The 20,818-nt window shown below is 45.9% G+C and overlaps 1 protein-coding gene across 1 annotated transcript; it reads left to right on the top strand.

Moving 5' to 3' along the window:
* Positions 1–2,580: 2,580 nt before the first annotated feature.
* Positions 2,581–7,055, top strand: LOC106746307 (CCAAT/enhancer-binding protein). The gene has a single exon (XM_014622793.1). It carries the CDS (start codon positions 3,953–3,955, stop codon positions 4,997–4,999), a length of 1,047 nt encoding a protein of 348 aa, XP_014478279.1. The 5' UTR covers positions 2,581–3,952; the 3' UTR covers positions 5,000–7,055.
* Positions 7,056–20,818: the final 13,763 nt, after the last annotated feature.

The following is a 20,818-nucleotide window of genomic DNA, read 5'->3' as shown; positions in this document are numbered from 1 at the left end:
GCGACCGGCGCGATCACGGATCGGCGCGCGAGTGCGCCTCGAAGACGGTAAAGTCGCGCGGCGAATTCGTCAGCGGCGAACTCCGAGGATAATCCACGCTTCGTTCGGAGAGATTTCAGGAATGTCTTCAACGCCATTTCACGGTTGCGCGGTGGTGAGCACGGACAAGTCGACGACGAGCTCGATAATCGTCGATAACGTCGAGGTAATTATCCTCAAAATAATGCGTTACGTAAACACTGACGCGATCCCGTTACTCTGTTTGCATTTCTTACATACATATAGATCTTACGTAAATGTGAGTGCGATACTAATGCGATGAATGCGCGTTCCTCTGTTTTATTATGCCTAATGGAAAATCTAACCAAGGTATATACACACATGTTTTTGCGAACTTTTTGTACCTTCTTAAGTCTCGAAATTTAATTAAGAAGGTATAAAGATGTTCTCTGACATTTTTCTGATCAGAACGCTGACACATCCGGTACGTACAAACTGCAGGATTTCTGCGTCAAATAAATATTTACCGACAGCTGTGAGGAATATCCGAAATGTCAGTTTTGACGTTTTTCATCGTTTTTCGTCACATATTAAACAGTGCTCCAAATCGTTTTCGCGCGTATTTTCACCGCGTAACAGTATTTATTATTTTATGCAACCAGATGTAAACTTTGCAGAAAAAATTAGTGTTCCGTCGATAAAAGAAAAAAAAGAAGAAAAACAAGAGAGAGGGAGAGAGAGAGAGAGAGAGAGAGAGATAAGATTAGGAGAGACGTGTCAAACGCACGACAAAGTTGATTCCGATCTGATAGACAAACTGAACGCACGCGGAATGAAATTCGCAAGATCGAAGAAAGAGTGGACGAGAGACGGCGGATCCCTTATTCCCGTTTCGCAAGCCGCTATTATGTAACACGCATAGCGGCATGTGCGTAAGACACGAATTCGCGCGTAATCCAGCGCGAAGAGGATTTTAACGCGACCTCATCGCGCCGAAGTCGCATCTTCTTTTTCCTTCTCTCGCGTCTTAATAGTGACAAGACTATCGACGTAAGCGAGTCGCTGATACACAGGAACCTCGTCGTTCAGTGCGCACGATCAATGTGCGTCAGCGTACGTTGGCTCATAGATCAACGCACGCGAAACTACTGCGCGATGATATTGAGATAAAAATCCTCGTTGATAAACAATCAAAACATGACGCAACAATGATTCGCCTATTCGCGCGCAGACGACCGCCCGCTCTCCACCGCGATTGATCGCGATGTACCTCGCGCGGAAGTCGCTGGTTGTCGAGTTGATCCAGCAATAACGCCGGAAGAGCGACGACGGACGGACCCGGGAACCCCGGGGAATTCCCGGGGAGGAAGGGCTAAAGTCAGGATAAACATTTCCACGACGAGCGGAGAGATCGATGAATCGATCGATGCTGGGATGGCGGATAAAGAGGACGTAGAGCGCGTTTCAAAAGAGCATGGATCATCTCCGTCGTGAATTCTCTCAGACCGATGTACTCGTAGTCAGTCTTGCGTTGAAGATCTTCTCGAACTTATCCTCGGATAACTTCTTCTCTGTGGCCAATCAAACGAATCGTGCTGCGTCTGAGGATGAACCGACGCGATATCTTAAATATTTAAAATACATTGAAATATATATTAAATATATGATCTGATCTATGTAGCCGATATTCATAGGCTATGTTCCGACATGGTCACTGCCAGCATTGAAAATCTATGGTGTACGCGATATGAACTACAGATTTTCTGTCCTGCCAGTGAATATCGGAACTCAGTCATGGTCGGATCTTCTGTTTAAGATCATCCCACAGTGGTAAAATACCGTAGTAAAAATCACCATGAAATTTTATGACGCTGAATTATATCGGAACTATAACTGAGATTATGACGCATGTCGCAATCTTCAGTAATATATCGGGTAAAGATAACAGCACGCATAATAATCGTGGTAATTTTCACCACGATATTTTCTCTGTGCCGAAGAGAGAATGACGATAACGTTAAAATGACGTCAAAGTAACGAGAAAATGACCGAACGGTGACTCTTTACAGCCACTTTCCCCGTCATTTTGACGTTGTCGAGATGTCCCCTCCCGCCTGATAACATAAGTTTATCTTCGGATGCAGCGTAACCAATGGAACGCACCTGAGACTGAACTGAGAAGGCGATCTTAAGCATAAAAATCCAACCGTGAAACCGCTCTGTCAGTATTGGAGAAAGAATCGGGTGAAACGGTGCGGGAGATCCCGCTCGATCGGTAACCGCCAATATTGCGCAATATCGCGCAAACGACGACACGCGCTGGTCAATCGCGGCGAAATTAATCGCATCGAAAAATCAGCCCGGCGCATCGTCGAGCGACGTTGCACGCGAATAATGCCGCCGCGTCGCGGCGTGTAGGTACGCGCCGAGTGTAAAATTTACATCGCGACGCGTCCGATGGAAAAATAACGGAGCCGAGTGGCGAGTAGCGCGATTGAAAATAATTAATGTGTGTCCCGAGATTCAGATTCGAGGTAAGGCGCGAGTCGCTGCTGAATCGCTCGCTCTCTACGTGACAGTCGCTCGCGGTGCGCGCGGCGAACGGTTGCGCGGCCTGGCAAACCGCAGAAGCTAATTGTGCGAGCGGGAAATCCGTACAGGCCGTACAACATCGAATGGAAGGAAGGCCACTTTTCGTGCACGCACGGTGTATGCGTCGCGAGTGCCACCGGGAGAATCAACCGCCGGAAAACTTTTTCCGCCGCCGCGACGGGGAACGCGTGCCGAAGCGTGAGGACTGGCGAACGAGAGTGATGGAGATATTGAGAGAGGGGGGTGGAGGGGAGAGACGGAGAAAAAGAAAGAGAAAAGAAGCACGACGCGAGAGATCGAGGGGCGAAGGGGTCGGTGGAAAAGACGGCCGAAATGCGTCTTCGGGGACGGGGAGGGAAATATGGAAAAAGAATGGAAATCGGTGGGGAATGAAAGAGAGAGAGAGAGAGAGAGAGGCTTGCGCAGCAGCGAGCGGAAAAAGTGACGCGTGCAAGAGCGAGAGAGAGTGCGAGCGAGCGAGCGAGTGATAAAGGGGTCCCGGGTGGCGCGAGGGGGAGGGGGTAACTAGCGAGCGAGCGCCGCGCGAGACGGGGAGAGAGTGCGGCGGACGCGCCGCGGTCGGTCCCTCCGAGAGAGGACCGCTCGCGAGCGGACGGAGGGAAGCGCGCGCGGCGTCGCGTGCGCAAGCGCAGTGGGACGCGCAGTGCCGTCGGCGCGCGCGCCACATTGAAAGCTTGCGACATGCTGCGGAGGTGCTCAGTCGCGCGCCAACTCTCACGGGGGTGATATCGTCGGGTGTTTTCGCTCAGCTCGTATTCGTTCTCTCTCTCTCTCTCTCTCTCCGTGTGTCGTATCCCGAGAGAGGCGAGGCATATAGAACTCGGCTGTGCACGTAGGCGTCAGTAAACCGCGTTGGCTCGCGCGAGTACGGACACGCGAGAGAGAGAGCAGACGTGCGTCGCTTCTCGGGCGCGGGTTCTTAAACGAGACACGGCGGCGAACGGAACGCGTGCCCGTCGTCCTCGAGGTGTCGGAAATACAGTCCGAGGGCCGTCGAGTAAGTACTTGGAACAGTGTCAGAAAGCACGACGCGTGCTTTCGGGGAAAAACGTCCGTTTGTTGCCGCCGGGCGATAGTGGCGAACGGTGACGGTGTGATCCTCAGCGTGAAGCATCGTCCTCTCTTTCCCGGAGAGACGCAGTTACCGCGCTGTCGCGGGAGAGGGAGGCAACGTGCGGGCGGATAAATAGACGCTGCTCTCAGGCGGACGTTTACGCGCGCGTAGAGAGATAGAGAGTGTGCGCGCGCGCGCGCGCACAGGTGGTCTCCGCGGTGAGGAGGAAGAAATCGCGGCAGGACTCGCGCGCGCGACTCTCCATTTCTGTGATGTGCGAGTGAAATGATGGACTCACCAGTCATGTACGACTCGTCGGCTCACCAGGCCCAGGCCCCGGGCGCGGGCGATCTGAAGAAGGCGCAGGTGCTGAACAACAACACCAGCAGCCAGAACAACAACGCGACGAACAACAACAACTCGGCGCTGCAGGTGAACCACAACCACAGCCAGCAGCAGAACAGCGCGGTGGTGAGCAAGGTGTCCGCCAGCAAGGCGAGCCTGCACCAGCAGTACGCCGAGCACTGCGCCGCGTCCGGCGAGCTGACCGACCTGAACACCCCGGAGATCTCGCTGGACCTGCAGCACCTGATCGACGACAACCACTTCAACGACGGGTTGTTGGACATGCTGGGCGCCAACAACAGCGCCGTCAAGCACGTGAGGACCTACCCTCGCACGACCACCCTCGCCTACATGCCGCAGCCGGTGCACAGTGGCGCGAGCTACCACCAGAGCAACAACAGCTGCAGCGACAGCAACAGCTCGAGCTCGGAGTCGCCCAGCATCAAGGAGGAGCCGTTGGACCCGGCGGATTACCGCCGCCACTGTCCTCAGTATCCCCCGGCCGGCTACAGTCCGGTGACGAACAGCCCCTTCGTCAACGGCGCCCCGACCTTCACCACCTTGACGCCGTCCACGGTGCCCGGCGGCCACCCGGGCGCGCCGAACGTCCACCAGCCGCCGCCGAGGGGCGGCCCGATGAAGCCGGTGATGGCCCACCAGCATCACGCGGCCGCCAACGTCGCCCGGAAGCAGACCAAGGCCATCGACAAGGCGAGCGACGAGTACAGAAGACGACGGGAGAGGAACAACATCGCCGTGAGGAAGAGCCGCGAGAAGGCGAAGGTTCGGTCGCGCGAGACCGAGGAGAAGGTGAAGATGTTGGTTAAGGACAACGAGATGCTGAAGAAGAGGATCGAGCTGCTCACCGAGGAGCTCAATGTGCTCAGGTCACTCTTCAGCAGTGTCGGCGTCGTGCCCGAGCAGCTGCACCGCGAGATCTCCAGGCACCTCGACCAGTTCCAGCAACACGCGGTCGGACCCATGTAGCGCACGACCGTCAATCTCGTCGTCGCGCAGTCGTCGTGAGATCTTCGCGCATCGTCGTTCGACGTCGTCGCCGACGACGACTCGCGTCCCTGGGCGCTATCAAGCCGATCCGATTGCGAGGCGAAGTCGCTTCTTCCGCTCCCTCCCCTCGACAACCGTCTCCGGCCGTGTGTTGTCTGTCTCATGGTTCTCTGACTTCCTCTCTCTCTCTCTCTCTCTCTTCTTCTTCCTCCTTCGTCTTTCGCGTCGTTCTTTATCTCTCATTCGTGCGATGTAAGCGCACGTGCGTGCCTACCGTCGTCGTTAACACTTAGAGTCGCGAAGGCGCGAGCATCGGAGAGAGAGAGAGAGTGTGTGTGTATGTATGTGTGTGTGTATGTGAAGGGGGGAGTCGACGTAGGAAGGGTGATCGAGAAGCGACCTACTCGAGGCAAGCTTGGCGACGACGGCTGAGGAACGCGGTCGACGCGATGCGCGTGTTGGTAAAGTAAAAGTACCTCTATCCGCGGGATACGAGCCCTTCGCTCGAAGAAAGGGAGAAAGTGCCGTCCGGACATCGAAAAGGGAGAGAGAAAGAGAGACGAGAGGAGGCAAAAAGCGGAGAGCGATAAATCGTGGAGAATCACTCTCGTGGCTCGCGTTGGGTCATCACGTCGCGATCTTACGGAGTAATGTCATCGTTGTCGAGGAATCGACTTGAGAATCGGAGAGAGAGGGAGAGAGTAAAGACAGTCGAATCTTTATCTCCTCCCTCCCCTCCGTCATCCATTTTTCGTTGTTCGGAGCAGAACGCGTCTTACTTCTCCTCGTCTCAGTCTCACCACCGTTCGTCCCTCCTCTCAGCATCTTTCGACCGCGGTGGCTGGTCCAACCGCCCTCTCGGGCAACGAGAGCGGACATTTTTCTACGGTGGGCAATCGCAACACGTGGGCGAGGAGGGGAAAACGAGCCGAAAAATCTCCTCGAACGGGGACCTCACGATGATTCACGCGAGTATTCTCACCTTTAAACTGTACACCACGTATTTCGCATGTACACGGACGCATCCAACATCTCCAACGCGAAAGACACGTACATACGGCGTTGTACCTAGATTCGGTTCTTAGTTAACGATAAATTAATGAACTTAGGTTATCGCCCCCCCTCCCCCCCCCAATTACAAGTACCTAAAACAGAGGAAAAAGAAGAAAGAGCGAGACCACCGGCGACAGCGACCTGTTAGCCGTCGACGGTGCCTCGAACAGTCGATATCAATCCCCCTTCCCTCCTCCCCCCCAACCTCTCAATACGTACTCGCTTCCGTGCTCGCTCGCTCGCCACTTTCGGCGGGACGCGGCCGAACAACGACCGAGCATCCAACCATGCCCTTGTATTATATACTTTTAGCTCTTATTAATTTTATTATTATCGTATTCGAGATTTATGTACATAAAGAGCTAATATATTTTGTTAGAAAAGTGGAGCGCGCGCATGCGTGCGCTTGTATGTGAGTGTACGTACGTATGTAACAGTATATGTGTGTGTGTGTGTGTGTGTGTGTGTGTGTATGAAATATGTGTATACGAAGTATGTATGCGTGTACATGATACGAATGTGCGTCGTGAGACGAATTGTTGTAATTGCATATTTTATCAGCGGCGAAAAGTCCACTCGGCTTCTCGAGAAGCGAGGAAAGATCGATTCATATCTGCGAGCGTTCTCGAGACTTAGCATGGAGCGTGCGGTCGGGGCGGAACCTTCAGCTTCGCGATTACCCGGCAGAACCGGCGGAGCCAACGACAGAGGCAGTGGCCGGCAACCGGTATGTGTGTGTGCACCGTGTTCGTCACGGTATAATCGCACATCATACGTGCGCGCGCGCGCTCGCGCGCGATTCAATTCGCGCGGAGGCGCGCGCGACCGCGTGCGCCCCGGTTTACGTTACGCGACGTGTATGAATGCGATGACGATGTTACGCACGCGTGCCTTGGTGTATGACTGACGTATGTTAGGTACGAGATTACCTGTCACGGTTGTCTTATTGTCTATGCACAAATATATTTTGATATGAAACGTGCGCCACGTCTTTCTGCCCTGTGTGTCTCTCTCTCTCTCTCTCTCTCTGCATCTCCGTCCAGTTCATCCTCCGCCATTCTCCCGTCCGTAGATCCGAGTTCAACGATATTTGATTCTCCGATGGCATGAAGCCACTTTTCGAAGAAGATAGAGTTCTCTTGCAAGTCCATTGAGGATTACGGAAGTCGAAAGGATTGTGTTCGAAATATCTCTTTATGGCCGAGAGAGATGTGATCTGAAGTCGGTTTGAGTGTTATCATACGTTTGCATTCACCATACGAATCGAAATTTTTGCCCTGCACGGAGGAAAAGATTGGTTGAATCGATGTGACAAAAGAACGAACCAAGCGCGTTTCAGTTGAAGGAAACGGAGTTTCGGGTTTTTACAATCCGAGTTGCTTCGTAAGAAATTCTGTCTCCATCAATCGAGACGCGTTCGTTCATTATCACGTTAATTAAGCCAATTTTTTTCCTCCGTATGTGTTAAACTTTCAATTCTACAGCGCAGTAAGAACTGAGATAGCAAAATAGGTTAAATTCTAACGTCCTGCTTTGAGTATGATGATGTCTTGAATTTCCGTTTACGTTGTTCCCGGCGTTGAAATAAATTGTTCTTAGGTAGCATCAAACTCAAATCTGCAGAATTAAATGTTCAAGGGGGAAATTAAAATAAGTATATTACCATCAAAATAGGTTTATATTAATTTATGAGCGTCTATCCCTAAGAGCATCAAAGTAGCATCAACATTTTGACTCGGAATGAGTATAATAAACAAACGTAAACATCGGTATTTGGTTTCCACGTTTGCTATGCAATTACTTACGTAACATCATGTTCTAGCGTGGAAAATTCTTTGCGAGACAAACCGAAGCAATTTATTCTTCAGTGACGTAAAATGAAAGGCATTTCATGTGATCATTATTTTAATATATAACAATTCTCTAGACATGCTTTTATACTTTTATTTTCTAAATTAGTGCATTAACGTATCAATGTGCATTTTTTCAAAGTTTAATTCCATTTCGCTGCGTACGACGTATACGTTGCCGAAAAATAGGTTCTCAATTACCTACACCATGTGTATACACGTCGAAGAAAACCGCTTGTCATTTGTGGACGCTGAATATGTGTGACTCGTTTGAATCTTTCGGTAAACATTTTTTTATTATGTTATTTCTCTTCAGTGTCACAAATCGAATATCGTGCCGTATACAGCAAACACTTTTGCTTGAAGCGCACTGCAGCGGAAGGGTTAATAACGACAAAAACGTCGTTGTCGTTCCAAACTTACGTGAGATAAAAAGCTCCAATCAAAAAATAAATCTAAAACATATATAGAGGAAAGGAAGTAAAGACGATGATGACTTTAAGGTTTGTCGATTTTTTCTCATTTTCACTCATATTAATAACGTAAAACTAATGATCATTTTTTTCTGAGTAGCTAAAGCCTTGCCTATCATCTGCATAAACTGAAAAATTTATAAATAAATCGGAATTATGTTTAATTTAAATTTTTGGGAATGTATCAATCTCGTCATCTTGCTCCCATATGTGAATAATATGGCTAAGGTTAAAAATAAATTTTTTCTACGTACAAGAAATAATTTTCACAAACGTTTTATTATTTTGTTACTATAATGTCTGTACAGCACGATAAAATATAAACGAAATAAAATATACTCAAAAATATTACTTATGAACAAAAATTATGATTTGTGACAATGTAACTTAAAAGAAATGAAATTTAGGCAGAAACAAAAAATAAAAGCAATTATTTATAATTATATAATTCTTCAAATAAATTGTACGAATGCATCATCTCGCCCGCGCATGATATTCACATACATCGTCTTACCCCATAGTCGTTTCATCTATTAATTATTCAATTAAAAGAAATATTGCTACATAAGAAATGAACAATAATATATTATTATATGCGATTTTAGGTACACTGCACAGTAGTTTTACAGAGAAAGTGAAAAAACTTACTATAATTGTATTTTAACTAAATAATTCCTTATGAAGAAATACCACAACATTACATACGTCGTTCACAGATTGAAGTTAAACTTCAACAGATTACTTATCACCAAAAGCCTCTGATGAGTTGGGCATCGGTTCGTATTTTGTCATATTGGTTTAGAAAAATTACCAAATTGTCATCTCATCCACTTCACTCCACGTCATTTAACACCTTTTACCCAGCGTGGAATGTTCTCTATGATAAAGCATCCAGGTGCTCGAGAGAGTGACGTTTACGAGCGAAAGTGTCACGAGATAAAGAATCGAAGTACGGTGTGATCGCCTGTTATCACTCTCGAGTCTATGTTTAACGACATCACGTGTGCGGTTAAGGCGGGAACGGGCCGAAAGGAGAATTCTACGGGTCCGCAAAGGGAGCGACGGTAAAGTAGCCGGGCGTTAATCGGAAAAATGCGCGCGCGCGCGCGCGTGCAGAGAGTATGGAAAGCGATCGCACAACGGCGCGCGCGCGCGAATCCATCGAGTGGCGGCGAGTGAGTCACGAGATAAGTTTGTTGTTAGTCAGATTAAATGGATTAGCAGCATTGTGACGAGCGTGACGTTCGCCCGGGCCTCGCGGAACAGGATACGTTCCACGTGTACGCGCGTCGCGCACCCGACGTACACGTGCCCGGCGTACTTTACGCGAGCGGGAGGAAGCGCGCGTCGGCCGGCATAATTGGTGAAACGAGTTTTTCGAGCCGCGATGCAAAACCGTCGCGACGGAGGATCTCGGCCGCGTCGTTTGATTGGGAAGCCGACGATAAGATTGCGGAGCGGAGTGGCGCGCGCGCAGATATAGACGTGCTCGGATAACAATCGGGGGAAACCGCGTTGAATGAACGGTGTCGGATCGAATTGAGTCGAATTGCGTTTCCGCCGATTCTTTGTGAACACGGTATCGCGTTTCCAGTCAGAGGGTTAAACGTCTCCTAGTGGAATTAACTTGAAATTATTAAACAATTATTTATATTTAATGATCATATAATTAGCGTAGAATAAAAATCCTGTATTGATTTGAATATTTTCCTTTCCTTCCTTTTTTTTTCCTTTTTTTTTCTTTTAATAAAAGAAGTTGAGATGTACACATGTAGAATAAACGACGGCAAGATATATCCAGGCACTCGCATCACCTTTCTCTGAGGTCAATTGACACGCATCGCACACGGCCTGCTATTAATTTTCGAAAGCCGAATGGTTCTTATAAAAAAAGAACTCGTCACGAGGCCTACCGGGACGATCTTATCGATCAGGTGAAAGTAATACCTTGAGATCTAAATTTGGCTTCGGTAAATCGCCGGTAGACAAATGTAGAATAATGGCGCCTCTCTTTCTGAAAATGTTCACTCGAGACAACAAGAGATGTATCAATTTACATAAGAGAATTTCGATGTCGATATTTCATAATTTTGCGAACGTTTTGCTTGACATTCGACGAAAATCCTTGGGACGATCTTCGAATTTCCGACGATGCCGACGATGCCGACAAACGGACAATCGAATAATTGTATAACACTGTTATAAGATGTGAGCAATACTGCTCCGTAATAGCATTCTTTACGAATTGCTTCGAATACATACGCACTAAATCGATTTTCTTTCGTCCGGTAAGAATGCTAATATATATCTATATCTAGTAAATTCCGAGCAATCTAATTTCCGCTAGCCTGTACCAAACCAGTCATCAGAAATTTTTCCGTTTCAATACTACACGCGTGTTTCAGTTCGAGATACATACTTAATCAATACGACAAGTTTTCTCATATTTCTAAATGTTTTATCTAAAATATATACTCCACCTGACAAATAAATTCAGCATTTTTGCATTCCTTTTTTTTTTAAGAAAAACACTCCAGCTAATAAAAGTGTGAAATGTAGCATTTCCTCAGCTTGTCTCGACTCACTGCAGACGTTGTTTTATGTTAATCGCGCACTTGCCAGCATAGATTTCTTCGTCGCCTGAAAACGACGATACCAAATGGGTCAAATAAGCCTTATCTTTCGCATTTTTCCCAATGTTCGGCGCGACATTCCAGCGCGGCAGCGGCCGCTTTGTTGCCGCATTAAGTCCCTGACATAATGCGCCAAGTTTTGACGCCGGGATGTCTGCGTGCACGTGTCGTCGACGATTCTAGTTTTAGATGCAAGCTGTGCCAACGTACGTACTCGGGCAGGTCCATTTTTCGAACGTTTCTCTGCATCGAGGCAGCAACTCCCGCGGAGACGGTCGGTCGATCGCACGAGTATCTCTCGACCTTGCTAACCAACGAATCACGCCGTTGTTTCCAACAGAATTTATTAAACAAGAAATGTTGAAATTTCCAAAAGCGCTGCCAAAAACGATTAGCCTTGCGCGTTTTCTCTCGGACGTACGAAAAGTCGATTCAGACGATCTTATTGCCTCTCAAACGGTAATTACACGCGATTAATTTCACGTATATTAAATTGCATTTAGAAACTCGTTATTTAAAATTGACCAGTTTTGACACTTCGGACGATCCAACTTTTCAACTTTTTATTTTAACCATTCTTGTTTTCATCCATCATACCGAACGATTTATAATCCAATTATATGAATTTTTGATTTCTCGATTTTAAACAGTCGATTAATTTAATCGGTAAGGAAATTAATTTAATCTATGAAGAGTACATTGTTCTCTTGCGTTTGTGCGAATATATCATACATACTCCGTTTGTGTGCTGATCTCACATCTACCTGACACTGATGTGCCAGATTAAAATTAATTGTACAGGTTATACAACATCTGGCACTAACATTTATCATCAGCGCTTTATCAGTAACTACGTTTAATTCCTCCCACTAATGTAGTGTTCTTCTTGCTCGTATAAATTCCCCAAAATTATAGCGCCGTTATATAATACTACCGTGGTACCATTAAAATTAGTGTGCTTCTGCGTTCGTTGTCTCATCCGATTCCCAGCGCGGGATCTATTTTATCTCTCACCTCTTGTCTTTTCTTTATCCAGCTATTCTTATTAATTAGCACGCAACGTTTATTCATTACACGGTAAATACAATGATCGTTATTATAATTAGCTGGATTCATGAATTTCGATCGGCCGTTATCTCTCCTATCTGCGTCGTCATCGAGATAGATGCTCGTCGCGCTGCGACGACACATAAATTGCAGAGAAATTCAATACAGGACGCAACAGGAATGAGCAGTGACTTAAAACAGAAAGATCTCTCCGGGCGTGCGGAGCGTTCGTACCTGCGCTCCTATTATCAGCCGGCTCTTTGTTCTAGCTTCAGCGATCATGGCGCAGCGCCAGTTCGAATTATGAGAGAGGCACTACGGCCGCTAATTCATTCTAACATTATCATTCTCTTCTCTCTGTGGACTTTAAGTATCGGTGTTGTCTCGGTTTATCTCCCGGATCTCATATTCCGACAGAAATGGCGCTCAACGCGTCTCGTTACTGTCCCAAACGAACGATACAAATAAAGGAAGCACCATGCTCGTGATTAAATTCGTAATTAAAATCGCGACCCAGTTAGGACGAGTTAGGAGAAAATTAGTCGGAATCTCTTCGAGATTAGTGTCTTGAAGTCGACCGAGTTTCGAGACTTCCTCGAATTAACGTTTCCCTAAGCGACATGAAACGCACTTTCGGCGTATTTAACCGCGATACCTTCTCGTACTACACGGAGAAAAAGTTTGGTCGAATTGACCTGAATAGACCACATACATTTTCGTTGAAGAAAGTAGAATTTCTGGTTCTTATGAACCGCACATCCGGTTTTGATGACCAGAAATTCGATTTCATTGAATCAAAACGCGATTGGTTTGTTCCTTGTCGGGTAAATGCATAAGCAAACTTTGTTTTCCATACGCAAATTACGAATAAGCGGAAATCGAGCTGCGAGTTTAGGAGATTGAAAGGTATCATATTTTCAACGGTACATCAAGTGGGATCATTTATAAATTTAATACTTATTCAGTAAAAATTACGTTTCTCCTATACATTTCTTTCATTATCTAAATAATTAATGTTAATCTGAAACGAAATTAAAATAAATATATGTATACACAATAAAATTGTATACAACATACGTATGCACAACAAAATATAAAATTACAAAAGAAAATATTATTTTGTTTAATTTCTCTTACTAACGCTGTATTTATACATCAGTTGATCTAAAAGAGATGACAGAGACAAATGATAGAGAAAGAGGTATATATAAATGTTTAAATATATGCATATATACATGTGTATTTCGAATATTTCGAGTGTGCTACAGACGATGAACTTTAGACCGTTGAATTTCCAAAACAAAACGATCAATAATTCTAAAATTTCTGTACAATGTCTATATGTTAGTTTTTAATATCATAGTAGTTGTTTACCAAAATTTTACTCTCAGTCTAGAAGATATGAAAAATATGGAAATTGAAAATAGCACGCCAACTGTCAAGGAACATATAAAAAAAAAAGTGTCAACTTCACACCGCAAATCCAAGTGTGTTATTTTTACACGCATAAACATCTAAAAACGACACATTTGACTCTTTTTACATATTTCCTGCCGCGTTTTAGGTTACACCATTTAAAACACTGAGTCATATTAAATTACAAATCAACACGTTCGATCGTGTTAAATGACGTGAGCGAGAAATGTGCCTCGGCTAAAATAACACACTCAAATATCTGCAGTATATTCGCAAATATCTCACTTCTCAAATATCAATTCGATCATTTTCCAATTGCACGACCGGTTACATCATATTTTGCACACGTAGCGCAAGTTTCATCGAATTCTTATCAAAGGACTCTTCTCGCGACCTCCTTAAGAGACCTCTGGAAGTTGCGACGAAAGAAGCCGGCGGAAGAGCACCGACGTCTCCGCGCGCTAATTCGCCGGTTTCGCCAACATCGTCGGGCGAGATGTCGGAAAAAGCGGCCCGATAAAGGCTCGCCGCCAGCAACTCGATACCGCGCTTTCCCGGCCGTGTTTATAGAGTTACCTGCGTTCCTCCTATCCGCACGACCGCCTGGTCTCTATTCTGGCTGCGACGGTATATGGGTTAGGGCCAACTCTGCCAAGACCGCCCCGCGCACCCACGCGCTCGCGCCCGATTCTCCTCTACACGACGAGCGAACGAGAGAGAGAGAGAGAGAATGAGCAAAGCTGCCACAGCTCGCGCGAACTTGCATTCCGCGATGCAGCCGCGACGTCGCGTGAGCGAGCAGAGCGAAGGAAAGCTCGCACTTGATCCGCTAAGCCTCTCCGGACTTAGCAAAACTTCGGTGCTAACCCAGTCGCCACGGTGACATTGAGCCGACGACGACGGTGTGCACGTTGTCGCTTACCAAAGCCAGATTCGATTTTCTTCGCCAGCAGAGATCTCCTAAGCTCATGTACAGCGGAAGTGAGAAACAAGAAGAGATCGTAATCATAATTAAGATGAGTATGTGATTTTAACGGTTTCAAGACACTTTCTTTAAATTGTCGTTAAGCTCCCTCTCGAATTGCGATCTTCCACGAGCTGTGAAGAGCGATGGAAACTTACTTCGACACTACTGACACTTTATTAACTTCTCTCTTGAGCCATTGAATTTGCGTTGGCTTCAGTTTTACGTTACGTTTGAACAAGCTATTTCGCTGCCGAAACCAAAGTGAAGGCGAAAGTAAAAATTTAGGGCATTGTCAGGGTAAGTTGAGAAAGATAGGAATCAATTGTGCCATTGAAATTGAAATTGAATCTATTTTGTCATCTCGGCTTCTGTCGTGTTGTGGAATTAAAGGTTTAATGCTGGGCCGAGATTTCGACTTGCATTCGTCACAGCTTGCTCTTGCGACATTTTAGTTGCGAATAACAACGCGTCTGGTCGGTCGAGCTGTTTGTTCGATGACCAAGTGGTCGGTTGTCGGGAAAATGCACGAGTATCTTCGTTCGAGATTGTAGGAGGATGTTAAGGTGAATGATAATGAAGGCGGCGAGGAAAAATAGAGCCGCATATAGTCGGCCCTCGGTGGGTTAAACTTTAAGACGATCTGTTGCTTCGCAAGAATGTGTACAATCGTAACTTTATCTCGGGCCACAGTAAATGCTCAAGTTTATAGATCTTTCTGGCGCCTCCTGTCTGTGTTAGCGCACATGTATTCACGGATCGGTGTCGAGATACACGCACGTACACGAGCGGTCTATCTCTATATAACTGGAGTTTCAAATTAGAAAACTTCAGACAATCCCTTAATTTAAATCGCGATGCAATGTGTGTACCTTTCGCTCGAGTGAATATACAAAAGTCAAATTGCCAAAACGCATGTATCTCTCTGGGGAAATATGAGAAAGTAATAAAAAGAAAAAAAAAGCACAGCAAAACACACACACACATATATATATATATATTAATATATCAAGTATATCGGGGAAAATGATGAAGAAGGAAAATAAAAAACATCGAACGAGTAGAGTCCTGCGACCTTCTCAGGGTCAAAGTTCGCGCGTGTAAAACTCACTCGGCCCGGTTCGTGAGCGATTCGACGAGCAACGGATGGAAAAGCATCTAGCCCGGAGTTAAAAGGGGTCTTTCGTCGATCGGCATCGCGGCTCGGCACGCCGCGAGCACGATGTGGGTGTGACCTGGTTTGCGAGAGTTTCACTTTCCTGTAACATCGTTGCACGGAGGAGGTAAGGAGGATTCGACCCCAGAGTTACGTCATGCATTGTTATGCCGGCCGTAACGGCTCGTACTCGTACGTGCGGAACTCCGCGGGAATGAAAATCAGCGAGAGAGACCAGAGGCGCACCGGTGTTGTCCCCCCGGTGCGAAATCGATCGTCGCGCGATCCTTTTCCATCGGCATTATCGTTGCGCATGCCGCACATTTCGGCTCGAAACGCCCCGAATCTCCGAGAAGACCCCAAATCCAAGCGGAGCGCAAATCCGCCGCGATTGAATTTTCACGGGGCGTTTCACAAGCGCCGAAACGACGTTGGATTTTACTTAAATTACGAATCGTATAAAGTACAATTCGTCGGACGGCCCGAAATAATTGATCGCCACCGTGCTCCCGATTGGACCCCATTAATACCGTTGGTTCCAATACCGTTGATTTGGACTTACGCAAATTCGCACTTACGTGAGAGCGCCTTCGATTCTCGAACGCGCGTGGCTCGCCGAGCGAATCTTTCGTACGCGGAAATTTTTCCACTACTTACTTTTCACACACGTAATCTATTTAATCTGCCGAGTGTACGAGAAGGCGCACCGTGTCAAACTCACGGCGTGCGTGTGCGCCGGCGTGTGCGCGTGCACACACGTACACGCGTGCCACGATTCTCGTGAGTGTCGGAGTGCCGTATATAAAAGAGCGTTCTAGCGTGCGACCTATATTCCACGCCTGCATCGCTATATTAGACGCGTACGACGCATCAGGGACGCGCCTCTGAAAGCGCCTCGCTCTCTTTCTCTCTCTCTCTTCTGTCTTACCTGCTGCCAATCAAATCCCAATTCGGAGAACGATAAAAATTCCGTCCGCTTTCGCACTATTTCATCTTAGTTCAAAAATGGCCACGACAATATTCGCGATCCCCTCGTGGAATTCCTCGAGAGATGAAATGTTGGCCCTACGTTAAACTTTGAATTCTGCAACACGGTAGGAGCTAAGGTAGCTTCGAGTAGATTCAATTTCAATTCTAATGATACGATTTATTCCTACTTCGACGACCGTGATGATGTCTCGGATTTTCGTTCTCGCTGTTTTAGCGTCGAAATAGGTTGTTTCTAGGTAGCATTAAACTTAAATCTAGTAGAATTAAAGGTTCAAGAGAGAAGTTAATAAGTGTCAGTACTGTCAAATTAGATTTCCGTTATTTTATGTACACAAAAAATATTTCATTTTCTGGTAAGATAAGCGATTACTCAGTTTACTTTCTTTCTTTTAAGTAACAGTCATCTTCAGCAAAGAACATTTTCTTGATAATAATTTAATAATAATTAATAAACAATGTACTCATCACAATATTTAAAAAAGCTCGTTATCACGTAGTCAAAAGAAGGCATTCTCGTCTCAAGGAAATTGTAAAACTTTTTAGCGAAGAAAGAAAAGTCAGACTCGGTTAATTGAAATAACAACCCGCGAGTTTTACTTTAATTTAATATTTTTGCTGGGAAAAAAGTCTGGTCGTATTAACCAGAAAGGGACCAATCAGATGTATTTTGGAAAGGATTTCTGGTTATAAAAACCACTTTTGAGTCGTAAGAACGACAAAGTTCCGCTCCCTTCAACCGGAACTCACCAGGCTGTTCTCTTTTCGATTAATACAATCCGATTTTTATTTCTGCGTGTGATCGAAGTACTAAGTATACTAGGACTCAGAATGCATTTCGGATGAATGTGATGTCGGTGAATTTGCGAACGCAATTAATACACAATAAACGTATAAAACGCTCGAAACAAGTAACGTTTACTTTCGTATGCGGTATGTATTTTTCTGCGTCTAAGCGAAGTAGTCTGAGCGGGCGCGAACTATCGTTAAGAACGACCAAAATTTCGGGCCGGGTCGCGTCATCGAGTCGGCTCGCCCGGCCGCTCGAAGGCCCGAGGATCGAGAGAAATTCTCGAGAATGGAAAAAGTACGGGGCGCATTTGCATATGCTGCGCGTACGCGCCGCGTAATATCCGGACGTCGAGGAGGCGACGGGCCGGCCGGACCGGCGGCGACTCGTCGCCGTATGAGCGCATATTTATAGCGAGTTATGCACACGTATGAGCGATGACGCATTTACATCTCACCGGGGAAAGAAGAAAAAAGAAACTGTCGGATCGGCCGATCGGACTCCCAGCGACTCACGAATTCGGACGTGCGACCGGTTCTCCTCCTCATCCCGCGTGCACGCGTGCACGCACGGTGCGTGCGCGCGTTTACGCGCGAGGAAGTCGGGAATTTATTTTCGTCCCGCGACCGACGACGAACGCATCACCCACTCGCGCTGCGTCGTCGTCGTCGTCGATGGACCGCGCCACTCCAAAGGCCACACACCGGTGTCTTTATACGGTCGTTTACTTTGGGACAACGGTAAAACGGTAGGGTCGCCTCGAAAAGTCAATGAAAGACACTTCCGCGTTGGCATCTCACGCCTGCCACTGCGTCATAATCCGGCTTCGTGACAACACGCATACGTCCTCGCCACGTGATCGCCGTGTGAGACGAGGGCCGAAATAGTCAAGACGGAAGCTAATTGTTTTAATTGCACGCGTCCGAATCAAAATTTTGACGCTACTTCGATGCTATCAATGGGGTATTCTCATTTGGAACATTTCGTTTTATAGGTGATATTTAGGATTTTTTTTACTGTAAGACGTGCAATAGTGAAATTTGGTATAAATATTTCTCTCTCTCTCTCTCTCTCTCTCTCTCTCTCTCTTTCTTACACAGGATAGGTCGGGATACGTAAGAAAAATTATCGAGAAAATTATGTTCCACGCGTGTGTGTTTACGCGAAAATTCACACGAACTGCGCCTAAATCGAATCTTAATCATTCCGAAACGCACATTAAGTTAACTCTCAAAATTCCAATTGTGTTACCCGCGTCGCAACACTTTTCTGTACATTTTTGACGTCACATTTAATTCGCGCAAATCTCCGTCGGATTGGTATGTCGACAATATGTGAGAGAACCCGTGGCCGTTAATTAAACTTAATTAAGCCAGTCATATAATTATAAGCTAGCCGTTGCGCAATCTGGATAATCAGTACGGGAACGTACGTCCAAAGATATGTAAATCGCTCCCTCGACATAAAAAGGTTAACGAGAGTGAGTTCTCATGAGTGAGTTATGCCACTCCGTGCCTAGTTAACGCTGCATAAATTTTGCATAATTCAGCACGGCACCCTGTAAATCGTGGAGGGTAATCTTGGAGGAGACGCTCGTAATGTCATTGCCGAGAAACTTCGGTGGCCACGTACCCGGGTCGAACTTTCGATGCTATTTTAGCGATCTTGAGAATAGAGACAAAAGCAGTAAAACCGACATAGGAGAAAGTTGACATATTATGTTTCTCGGCTACCAAGTATCAAATTCTATCGAACAGGACATAAACTTCGTCCACTATGTGCAGTAAGTAGAGCTGGAGCTGGACAGTTTCTGTCTGCTAGCGTGGTTGATCATGTTATTAGCATCAGTTGATTTTTTTCATGCGCTAAAGTTTTTCTCAAGCTATCTTCTTGAAAATTTGTAAGTAACAAATCAGCGGTAAGTAATTCACTGGACAGTATTATTTTATAGTGTAGGTTCTAAACTTCCTAAATCTATACCTTCTGAATTCTATACCTTCAACAGGGTTTCAGAGCCTCTAAACGAAATGGTATGTCGGTCTTAGTGCTTTTCCTCTAGTTTGCCGCTATTAACCATGACACATGGCATATAGACTAGTGAAAACCTATTTTGACGATACTGACATTTGTTAACTTTTCTCTCGAACCTCTGTAATTTTAAAGATTTAATTTCAATGCTACCTTGAGCGATATATTTTCACGCTAAAACAACGCGAAAACAAAAATTTATGACATCACGAGGGTCAAAGGAGGAATAAATTATATTATTAGAATTGAAATTGAACCTCTCTATTTTGTTATCTTAGCTTGTACTTTGCTGTAGAATTAAATGTTTAAAATTAAATGTTAAATTAAATTAAACGACTAAAAGTTTGATCGACGCGAGACTGCAAAGCAAGAAGAAAAAAGGGAAATTGGAAAATCCAGCGTAAAAATGTGGAGAAAATTCGTAGCATTCGTAACGTGTGTACTTCAGACGGGACTTAACGTTTGCCCTGAATTCTCGAGATTACGAACCTACCTCACGCTTGCAGCGACACGTGTACGAAAGATGAACGTTTGTTTATTATTAGAATTGCAATAGCCGCGTTTCCTTCCGTGTATGGTTGAAAATGTATCCGAAGATGTTGCGCATCCGCGTCGGCTGAGAATATATTATAATTTTTTTTCCTTTATTTATTTAAAGATTATTATGCAATGTTTCTAGTTAATTTTTATTTATTACTAATTATAAAATTTGTTAATATAATTTGTTATAATTTTGTCATATTATTTCTATTTACTTTATTTATTTATATATTAACGAAAACCTCCTCTCTCTCTCTCTCTCTCTCTCTCTCTCTCTCTCTCTCTCTTTCTCTCTCTCTCTCTCTCTCTCTCACCCCTATGATACGCAAGAGTGAAAAAGAAAAAAAAATGTACATTGCATTACATTATTACAGTTCATTGAAACTTTTTACGTAGCGATTGTTCGGCTATATTTCTTTCACGACTTTCGCGCTATTACGGACGGACGATAATCCGCAATCTCGAAGATCCCACGGCTGCCGATCGCGTCTTATCCGCCGATCGCGAGAAGGCAGCTCCGGATTCCCTCGTAGTCTCGCGGGAAATCGGGGAATACGTAATTGGAGTATCGAGATAATGACATTGTCCACGCTCGCTGCGTGAATGGCGACGCGGCTCGCTTCGTTCCGCGATTCCCCCGCGAAAACCGAAAGGACGTTCGTTGCGCTTCTCCGCGATTCCGGCTATCGACACACGGCACTACGCACAGTCGACGTCCTCTCCCGGCCGACCGGCCGCGGTCTCTCGACTCCTCTCATTAAATCACAAATGAATGACATTAGCGGTGCTATAATATCGTACTGCTATTACCGTGACGGGTATTACGTGTCACGAGGCGCGCGCGAGCACGCCTTCTCTCTC

This window comes from Dinoponera quadriceps, unplaced genomic scaffold (assembly GCF_001313825.1).
Source record: "Dinoponera quadriceps isolate SergipeBrazil2010 unplaced genomic scaffold, ASM131382v1 scaffold566, whole genome shotgun sequence".
Classification (NCBI taxonomy): Eukaryota; Metazoa; Arthropoda; class Insecta; order Hymenoptera; family Formicidae; genus Dinoponera; species Dinoponera quadriceps.
Note: the sequence above shows the minus strand (reverse complement) of the source record. Positions and strands in the feature narration are given on the sequence as shown.

Bases quoted from the DNA above. Each gene is read 5' to 3' on its own strand.
- LOC106746307 (XM_014622793.1), top strand. From the start codon at position 3,953: ATGATGGACTCACCAGTCATGTACGACTCGTCGGCTCACCAGGCCCAG.